Raw genomic sequence first — 10,723 nt, 5'->3', positions numbered from 1 at the left:
AAGGGAGATTTAGGCTGGACATTAGGAAATATTCTTCACAACATTGGTGATTGGAAGGTCATTGGAATGGGCTGTCCAGAGAGGTAGGTGCGTCACCATTCCTAGAAGAGTTTCAGGAAAGACTGGATGTGGCACTGAGTGCCATGGTCTGGGTGACAAGGTGGTGTTGGGTCACAGGTTGGACTTGATGCTCTCAGTGGTCTTTTCCAGCCCTGGTGATTCTGGGATGATTGTGACACTGCAGGGCCCTGGGGAAGCAAGGGGCCACTGTGACACTGCGGGGCCTGGTGGAACTGAGAGGACCAGAGTGACACTGTGTATGACATGGCACCATAGAGCCAAGGGGCCATTGTGACACTGTGGGGATAAATGGAATCAAGGAGTCCATGGTGACAGTCTGGGTCCTCGTGGAACCACAGAGGTCACTGTGACACTGCAGGGCCTTGTGGAACCATGCAGAGCATTGTGACAGAGCAGGGCCTTGTGTAATGATGGGGCCATTGTGACACTGTAGTGCCCCATGGAACCAAGGGGCCAGGTCTGCTCGACAGGGACTCTTAGAATGAAGGAAACATGTATGACATTGGTGCCTCTTGAGACCAAGAGGCCATTGTGACACTGGGAGGCCTCATGGAATCATGGAGACAATTGTGAGACTTCAGGGACTCATAGAACTGCGGTGGCACCAAGTTTTTCTGGCAGTGTTCATGTGCAAGAGAGTAGGAGGGCTCTGCACAGGGACCTGGACAGGCTGGATCCAGGGCCCAAATCCAACAGGGTGACATTTAACGAGACCAAGAATGGGGACCTGCTCTTTGACCACAACAACCTCTGCAGTGCTCCAGGCTGGGGACAGAGTGGTTGGAAATGGTCCAGGCAGAAAGGGACCTGGGGGCAGTGATGGACAGCAGGCTGGGCATGAGCCAGCAGTGTGCCCAGGTGGGCAAGAAGGCCATTGGCACCTGAGACTGGATCAGGAATGGTGTGGCCAGCAGGAGCAGGGCAGTGATTCTTCCCCTGTGCTCTGCACAGCACCTTGAGTGCTGTGTCCAGTTCTGGGCCCCCCAATTTAGGAAGGACATGGAGGGGCTGGAGTGTGTCCAGAGAAGAGCAACAAGGCTGGTGAGCGGTCTAGAATACAAGTCCTGTGAGGAGGGGCTGGGAGAACTGGGATTGTTTATCCTGGACAAAAGGAAGCTCAGGGAGACAAGGCAGTGTCAGGGCACAGGTTGGACTTGATGATCTCCAAGGCCTTTTCCAGCCTTCCTCGTTCTGTGATTCTCTGAAACCACCCCTTGAGCAGTTCAGGATGAGCCCTGGGCCTCCTCCTCAGAAGGTGCAGCAGCTCAGGTCCCTCAGCTTCTCCTCACAGCCCCCAAAGCCCATCCTGTCAGTCCTGCAGAGCCTCTCCAGCCCCTCCTCATTGCCCACAACAGGGAGCCCCACAGCCAGACACACCAGCCCAGATGTGCCCCCCTGGCCTGTGGTGCCTCTGGCGAGGGAGCGGCACCAGGCACTGCAGGACCCTGCAGACCATTCCTGGACCACTTGGAGGATGATCCTGCACCCCAAGGGACATTCCCATCGTGCCAGCTCAGGAAGTGAAATGGGGAGTGGGGACAGTCAGGAAAGGGCAAACAGAGATGGGATGTTTGTAGGGGAGGGAAGAGGGACAGGAAAGAGGAACAAATCTGGATAAAGAAAGCTTAAAAAAAGGAAATGTGAAGCCAAGGAAATGCTCAGGGCAGTTTGGGGGTGGCTGCCAGGCAGCCCTGGCTCTGAGCAACAACGTCTGCAGTGGGACAGGAAAGTCAAAGCTCATGGGAACAAACTTTCTGTCTGACTTCAGAGGCCACGACAAACCTGAGTGGTTTCCCTCTGGTCCCGCAGCCCTTGCTGGCCCCAGGGGCTGATGGCATTTGTGCTCCCTCAGGTCCCTCTGCCCACAGCAGCACCATGGCGGTGCTGACGCCTGCTCTGTGCAATGCAAACAGGGGCTCCTGAGGCAGTGCTGCCGTGTGTGTGCCTGCAAGGATGGGGCACCTGTGTGAGCTGGGGGAGAGGCCAGGGCTGCAGAGGGGGGATGTTGTTGGCAGGTGCACGAGGACGCTCTGGGACGCTGCCCTGGGGTGTCCAGCGCACTGGGGATGGATCAGCCCCTGCTCTGCTGCTCCTTGCCAGGCTCTCCCCTTGCAGGGACCTTGCAGAGCACCAGCCATGCTGTTTGGGCCCAGCCTGCCCACGGCCAGCCTGGGGCTGCTCCCGGGGCTTTTCTGTGCTCAGCGTTGGCCTGGCCAGGTGTTCTGGAGAGAGCCTGGGCAAGGAGCCTCCAGCCCCCAGGCCCTGCCCTGAGGTGTCAGCGCTGCCCCAGCAGTGCCCATGGCCTGTCCCTGCTGCAGCCCTGGCACTGCCACCCCCAGGGCTGTGCCCGGCCCCGAGAGCACTCAGGCCCTGCAGCAACACCAGGGGCAGGAGGGCAGCGGGGCAGTGGCACGGGAGCAGCACTGGCAACACCAAGTGCTGCTGCTGCTGCTGCTGGGCACAGCTGCTGTGCCAGCACTGATCTGCCCCCAGCTCTGCACACAGACATTGCTGCTGCAGCTCCAGAGAAGGGAACAAAATGGGCATGTATGGAGGAAACTTTGCTGCTAGAGAGATCCTTTAGTTCATTAGAGACACTTAGAGCACAGCTACTCACTGACACACTCTGTGGCCACTGTGAAGGTGGAGAGAAACAAAATTATAACCAACACAATCTACAAATTTCCTTTGTGGACAATATAAAAAAACAAAGGAAGAAAATTCCACAACCAAACTAACAAGAAGTATTCAAAATTACTTTTATTACAAGTGATTTGTGAAAATTGGCCCCCCGTTCAATGTTTATGAAATCCTCGTGCCAGCAATCTCCACACTGCAGCTTTGAGCTCCTGGTTCCTCAAGCTGTAGATGAAGGGGTTCAGGGCTGGAGGCACCACTGAGTACAGAACTGACAGGGACAGATCCAGGGTTGGGGAGGAAATGGAAGGGGATTTCAAGTAGGCAAAAAACCCAGTGCTGAGGAAAAGAGAGGCCACGGCCAGGTGAGGGAGGCAGGTGGAAAAGGCTTTGTTCCGTCCCTGCTCAGAGGGGATCCTCAGCACAGCCCTGAAGATCTGCACATAGGAGAAAACAATGAACACAAAACAACTAAAATACAGAAGTGCACTTAGCACAATGATCCCAAGTTCCCTGAGGTAGGATTTGGAGCAGGAGAGTTTGAGGATCTGTGGGATTTCACAGAAGAACTGGCCCAGGGCATTGCCATGGCACAGGGGCAGGGAAAATGTATTGGCTGTGTGCAGCAGAGCATTGAGAAAGGCACTGGCCCAGGCAGCTGCTGCCATGTGGGCACAAGCTCTGCTGCCCAGGAGGGTCCTGTAGTGCAGGGGTTTGCAGATGGACACGTAGCGGTCGTAGCACATGATGGTCAGGAGGGAATATTCTGTTCCAATGAAGAATGTAAAGAAAAAGAGCTGAGCTGCACATGCAGAGTAGGAGATGTTGTTGGTGTGCCAGAGGGAATTGTGCATGGCTTTGGGGACAGTGGTGCAGATGGAGCCCAGGTCAGTGAGGGCCAGGTTGAGCAGGAAGAAGAACATGGGGGTGTGCAGGTGGTGGCCGCAGGCTACGGCGCTGATGATGAGGCCGTTGGCCAGGAGGGCAGCCAGGGAGATGCCCAGGAAGAGGCAGAAGTGCAGGAGCTGCAGCTGCCGCGTGTCTGCCAATGCCAGCAGGAGGAAGTGCCTGATGGAGCTGCTGTTGGACATTTGGCCCCTCTTGGCATGAAAATCTTTTACAGGACAAGAAGTAAGAGACAAGTTAGGTGGGACTTGTATAACACAAAATCAAAGCCATTTCCAAAATCAAAGACATTCCTGCTTTCAAATAGAAAACTCTTTCTCTTTCAGGAAATGCTCCCTCAGGGCTGAGTGGGAGGTGTGTTTGGTGGAGACCACAGCTGCAGTGATGGGAAGGACATCATCTCAGGTCCTCATGTCAATTCAGGTCTACTCTGCACGGGTGGGAGGGGACAGGGACCAGACCTACTGTTCAATATTTTCTGTGGAAATCCTTTCCTATGAACAGGAACCCCTCATCATCTTCACTCCTGCTGTGTAGGAATGGGAATGGTAAAACCTGTCAACATTTTCTACATTTTTTTAAAAGGTACTGTTCATTTTTCTTGCTGACTTCTTTTAGGTGTCAGAAACCCTCAGCATTTCTGCTGCTGGCAGGGATAACAGAGCACCTTCTGTGGGGCAAAGTGATGAGAGGAGAGGGAACTGGGCCCGGGGCTGCAGAGCTGCCCCACGGCTCTGCTGCAGCTCTGCCTGCACAGGAGGGGCTTCACGCCTTGGAGCCCCAGCCCTGAGGGCAGAGGCTTGGCTGGGGGACAGGAGGGAGGGGGCTTCTTCAGACCGAGGGGCTGCACTGGGTGAGGGGTTTCCTATGGAGATGTCTAAACTTTCCCTGCCACAACATTTTTGGTTTTTGTTTTCTCTCCTTCCCTGAACTTCTCTCTGCTTCCTGGAGATTTTCCTCCTGGAGTTGTTTCCCTCTGCCAGCACTCACACACCCCAATATTCTGTGCACTCTCCTTGGCCCTACAGAACTCTGCCTGTTTTCAGGGCACTGGCTGGGGGCAGGTTCTGTTTGCAGCTTGGAGAAAGGACAGGTCAGACTGAGCCTGATGGGTCCAGCACAGGGGATGCTGGTGCTGTCCAAGGGCAGAGTGGCTGAAACCTCTTTAGAAAACTACCATTGACTTACAGAGCACCCAGGGCTACAATTCAGATCTCTCAGATACAAAATTAATAATTTTATAATATTTTATCTTTTCCATTTCACAGGAGAAGGAATTTGGAAACAATCTCAGGAAATTCCCCATCTTTATAGAAATCTTCTTCTTGAAAATATCCTGGAAGTGAGCTGAAGCTCTTGGCTTCTTCTCCTCTACAGCGGACATACTCTGAGTTGTACTTACAGATTTGTTTTCAGTGGGATCTTCCAGCTTTAGGAGATCACTGCAGGAGCTGCAGCTGCATTGTCCTGCAGCCAGAGGCTTCCTGTGTCCAGGGCTGGGAGTGATTCTGCCCCAGGCACTTGGGAGCATCTTCCCAGCCCTGACTGATAGAAGCTCTCTGTGCCTCTGTGCTGTGCCCAGGGTGGCTGCAGGCAGTGCCCTCAGCCCTGCTGGGCTGGGAGAAGAGCTGCTCCTTAGCCGAAATGTCATTTTGAAGCTCTTCTTGGTTTCCATGGGCTCCTTCTGTGCCAGGAGCCTGGCTCATCTCAGCAGAACAGACACAGCACAAGGACTTTAATGACCCTCTCAGGGCTTTGGTGTTGTTTACATCAGACATTACACCCTGAAAGAGTGTTCAAAAAACTTCTCAAGAACTGAGAATGAGATTTAAAGTTCAAAGTTTTCTAAAGTTGTAATGGGTCCCACTGAGGGCCACAACTGAGAAAGTGTCCCTAGGTTCCAGTTAGAGCAGAATATTGGTGACACTGAAGACAGGTGGGGACAAACAAGGGAAAGGTGTCTCCAACGCTGCACAAACCTGGATGTGTTTCATGAATGCAAAGGGCCAAACCCCATGAAACAAAGGGGCCATTCTGGTTGTGCCAGGCCTCATGGAACCAAGGGGTCACTTGTGCCTGCTTGGGCTTCATGGAAACAAAGTTCCATTGTGACATTGTGGAGTGTCATGGAACAACAGAGATTATTGTGACTCTTTGGGACCCGCTGGATCCTAGGGGCTGTTGTGGCACTGCAGGGCCCCGTTCAACCAAGGGGCCATTTTAGCACAGCAGGGCCTGATGGAATCAAGGGGAGCACAGTGACAGTGTGGAGCTCCATGGAACAAAGGGGCCATTCTGACACCGTGGAACCAAGGAGACCTTTGTTACAGTTCAGGGCCTCATGGAACCATGGAGGCCATTGTGACACTGCAGAGCCCAGTGGAACCATGGAGGCCATGATGACACTTGGAGGCCACGTGGAACCAAAGGACCATTGTGGCACTGCAGGGCCTCATGGAACCAAGGGCACAAGAGTGACAGTGTGAGCTCCAAGGGACCAAGGGGACATTCTCACACTGCAGAACCAAGGAGAGCATTGTGACACTGTGGAGCATCAGGGAGCTGAGGGTCCAGTGTGACACAGCAGGGCCTCATGAATCCATGGAGGCCATTTTTACATTTGAGGCTTTGTGAAGCCAAAGGGCCGTTGTGCCATTTTATGGCATTTTGGAACCAAGGGGACCATATTGACACTGTGGGGATCAATGGAACCAAGTGGCCATTGTGACACTGTGGGATATCATGGAATCATCAATGGTCTGTTTTGACATTGAAGGGCCTTCTGGAACCATGGAGTCTATTGTGACACTATAGGTGATGCCTGTTGGGTAGTGCAAAGCCTCCCAGAGTCTTCAACTAAGATGAAACATGGTCATGAGTTTTTCAGACAGATATAAGTTTTGACACATTGAAATATCAGAGGTTATTCCTCCAATTGCAACTTCAGTAATGAAGCTGTTAGAAAAGGCCAGGAGACAAGCTCCTTTTTAAAGGTCTTTTTTAAAGGTCAGCTCTGGGTGGGGAGCCTGAGGGGTCACACACACCTCTGCTGCACCTGCTGGACGACGCTGAGGAGGCGAATGCACAGCTCTGTCTCTTGGCAGAGCTGGGGCTTCCGTCCTCGCAAGAGTCCCTAGGAAGACACCTGTGGGATGGTGGTCTAGGGGTGTTATTCTGGCTGGGTGCTGTTAAAGTTATGTGACAAGGTGGAAACCAGCTCTGCTTGACGATTTGATGTTCTTTACTGTTTTGCTGGCTCAGGAATGTTATTTTCAGTCTTTAGTTTTACACCAGCTCATTGTCTTTGGGGGTCTTTTGTTCTGCAGGATGCTGGATGTCTCTAATTTGCATATAGCCTTGGTCGCGCAGTCTCTTGGGAGCAGTGAACTGATACCGGATGGAATGGGGCACAGGTACAGAGCAGGTGATGGGAAGGGATACAAATACAGGATCAGCAGAACACGTCTGAACTTACCAAGGGATATTAACACTTAACAATGACAACAAAAGGTAAGATTTAGCATTTTACAACTTAATATTCAATAGCAAGCTAACACTTTAATTAAGAGCTTATTAACACTTGATATTCAAAAGTAAACTGACACCTTAATCAAGAGTTCATGACATTGGGGTTTTAGTCTTTACAAAGCTCTATTCCCCCAGTTTGCTCCCCCCCACAATTCCTTTTTGTTTTTACTTTTCAGAGTCTGAGGCTCTAGTGTGTTCTTGACTTTCAGAGGAAATGTTTAGTCTGACCAAAATGTGAAGACCTTTAACTAACACTTTGTGTGGAGTTCAGAGGAATGCCCAAATTCAGTAGAGGACCTGAAAAATATAAAGGCTAAAATCTTAAGGCATCACAGGCCTCACTGAACCAAGGGGCCACTGTGAAACTTGGCAGCCTCATGGAACCAAGGAGTCCATTGTGACACTGCAAGGCCTCATGGAAGCAAGGAACCACTGTGACACTATGGGGTCTTGTCGTGCCAAGAAGTGATTGTGTCACTTCGTGGAACCATGGAACCAAGGAGTCCATTGTGACACTACAGGGCCCCATGGAACTAAGGATTCATGGAACAGTGTAGGAGCCTGTGGAACCCAAGGTCCATTTAACATTGAGGGGCCTCATGGAATCCTGGAGCCATGAGGACACTTTGAGGCCTCGTTGAATCAAGGGGCTCCTCATGACCTCATGGAACCAAGGAGACCATTGTGACACTGTGAGTCCTCATGGAACCAAGGGGCCATTTGGATCCTGCAGTATCAGTGAGAACCCTGTGACACTACAAGGCCTCATGGAAACAAGGGACCAGTGTGACACAACCACTGTGACACTGCAGGGCCCCCATGGATCCAAGGGAACAGGTAACAGGTCTGGTTGGATTGGCCTGACTGGTCCAACTGCCCTTGGCTTGTCAAGGGACACTTTTCATGTGCCCTTGCTCTAATGAGGCACTGACCTTTCCTTCAAATGGAAAAGAACTGTCCTTATCCTCCAGGTACCCATTACTGAAACAGGATTCCCCTTCAAAAATTTGCAATATCCAGGGATTGCTCCTAGACAAAAGTTGCCATAACCAACAAGCCTGGCTGGCCTTGACTTCCTGAGGGTTGGCTCTCACCTGCCTTCAAGCACTGGGGCTCAGTGCTTGCCTTCCTATGGGAAAGAGCTGTCCCTCTTGTACAACCAGGGAAAAAATTGGCATTTCTCCTCCAAAATTCCCTGTTTGCAAGGGTTTCTCTGAGACCAAAGTTGCCAGGACATACTTCTCTGCCTGGCCTTGATCTGTGGTGGTCACCTCTAATCTGACCTGAGACACTGGGGTTCCACTGGACCAGATTGATCCATCCAACCTGGCCTTGGACACCTCCAGAAGTGGGGAGTCTGCAGCCTCTCTGGGTAACCTGTGCCAGGGCCTCACCACCCTCACTGCGAAGATTTCTTCCCAATATCCCATCTAAACCTGCGCTCCTTCACCTCATGGCCATCCCCCTTGGCCTGTCATTCCAAGCCTCTGTCCAAAGTCCCTCTCCAGCTCTCTCAAAGCCCCTTCAGGTTCTGGAATGGGCTCTAATGTCTCCCTGAGCCTTGTACACAGGCTGAACAGCTCCAGCTCTCTCAGCCTGGCTGCAGAGCAGAGGGGTTCCAGCCCTGCAAATGTCCATTGTGACACTGCAGGGCTTCATGGAACCCAGGGTGCATTGTCCCACTGTGGAACCAAGGAGACCCTTGTGACACTGGGGTGCCCCATGGAAACAAGGGGACACTGTGACACAGCAGAGCCCCATGGAACCAAGGATAGCATTGTGACAGTGGGAAAACAAGGAGAGAACCTCAAGTGCTGTGTCCACTTTTAGGACCCCCAATTTTGGATGGACATGGAGGGGCTGGAGTGTGCCCAGAGAAGGGTGACAAGGGTGATGAGGGGTCTGGAACACAAGTCCTGTGAGGAGCAGTTGAGGGAGCTGGGTTCATTTATCCTGGAGTAGAGGAGGTTCAGGGGAGACCTCATCACTCTCTACAACATGACAGGAGGGAACAGCCAGGTGGGTGTCAGGCTGTTTTCCCAGGGAACAGAGACAGGAGCAGATGATGTAATCTTAAAGCTGCACAAAGGGAGATTTAGGCTGGACATTAGGAAATGTTCTTCACAAAAAGAGTGATTGGAAGGGCATTGGAAATGGCTGCCCATGGAGGTGGGTGAGTCACCATCCCAGGAAGTGTTTAAGGAAAGACTGGATGTGGCACTGAGTGCCATGGTCTGGGTGACAAGATGGTGTTGGGTCACAGGTTGGAGTTGATGCTCTCAAAGGTCTTTTCCAGTCCTGGTGATTCTGGGATGATTGTGACACTTCAGGGCCCTGGGGAAGCAAGGGGCCACTGTGACACTGCAGGGCCTGGTGGAACGGAGAGGACCAGAGTGACACTGTGTACGACATGGCACCATAGAGCCAAGGGGCCATTGTGACACTGTGGGGATAAATGGAATCAAGGAGTCCATGGTGACAGTCTGGGTCCTTGTGGAACCACAGAGGTCACTGTGACACTGCAGGGCCTTGTGGAACCAAGGGGCCATTGTGGCACTGTGGAACCAAGGAGAGCCTTGTGAGAGCCTGGGGCCCAATGGAACCAAGGGGCCATTGTTCCATGGCAAGGACTCTTGGAACTAAGGGAACAACTGTGACACTGTGGAGCCCCATGGAACCAAGGGTCCCTTGTGACACTGCAGGATCTTGTGTAAGCAGGGCTCCATTGTGACACTGCAGCACCCAGGAATTCATGGTGGCACTCGGAGGCCTCATGGAGCCAAGAGGTCACTTTGACACTGCAGGGCCTTGTGGAACCATGCAGAGCATTGTGACAGAGCAGGACCTTGTAATGATGGGGGCCATTGTGACACTGCAGGGCCCCCTGGAACCAAGGGGCCAGTGCTGCTCCTCAGGGACTCATGGAATGAAGGAAACATATTTGACACCGTGGTGCTCTCAGGGACTTAGAGGCCATTGTGACACTGTGGAACCAAATAGAGCATTGCTGCACTGTGAGACCTCATGCGAGCAAAGCACCATTTTGACACAGCAGGGCCCAAGGATCCAAGGGACTTTGTGACACCAAGGGGTCCTATGGAACCAAAGGCACATTTTGACACTGGGAAGCTCCGTGGAATCATCGACACCAATGTGACACTCCAGGGCCTCATGGAATCTTGGTGACACCAAGCTGGGTGTGAGTGTGGATGTGCTGGAGGGTGGGAAGGCACTGCAGGGGGACTTGGACAGGCTGGATCCAGTGCCCAAATCCAACAAGGTGAGGTTTAACAAGACCAAGTGCTGGGTCCTGCGCTTTGACCACAAGAACTCCTGCAGTGCTCCAGGCTGGGGACAGAGTGGATGGAGAGGGGCCAGGCAGAAAAGGACCTGGCGGCACTGATGGACAACAGGGTGGACATGTGTGGAGGAGTTTTTGGCCAGTGAGGCCGCAGAGAGTTTGCTTTGAAGTGTTGGGTAAATTGGGCTGTTTTAGTGCTAGCAAAGGCATGCTGACCTTGGACTAAGAGATAAACAGGTGGCAAGAGTGAGAAAGCAAGCCAGGATGTGC

The 10,723-nt window shown here is 52.5% G+C and overlaps 1 protein-coding gene across 1 annotated transcript; it reads right to left on the bottom strand.

The window, feature by feature from the left end:
- Positions 1–2,876: 2,876 nt before the first annotated feature.
- Positions 2,877–3,821, bottom strand: LOC134057384 (olfactory receptor 14J1-like). The gene has a single exon (XM_062514373.1). The coding sequence runs from the start codon at positions 3,807–3,809 to the stop codon at positions 2,877–2,879; it is 933 nt and encodes a 310-aa protein (XP_062370357.1). The 5' UTR covers positions 3,810–3,821.
- Positions 3,822–10,723: the final 6,902 nt, after the last annotated feature.

The sequence above is a fragment of the Cinclus cinclus genome, unplaced genomic scaffold (assembly GCF_963662255.1).
Source record: "Cinclus cinclus unplaced genomic scaffold, bCinCin1.1 SCAFFOLD_32, whole genome shotgun sequence".
Lineage (NCBI taxonomy): Eukaryota > Metazoa > Chordata > Aves > Passeriformes > Cinclidae > Cinclus > Cinclus cinclus.
This window is presented reverse-complemented; position numbering and strand designations above follow the sequence as displayed.

Excerpts from the sequence above, each read along its gene's own strand:
- LOC134057384 (XM_062514373.1), bottom strand. The coding sequence starts at position 3,809 with ATGTCCAACAGCAGCTCCATCAGGCACTTCCTCCTGCTGGCATTGGCA.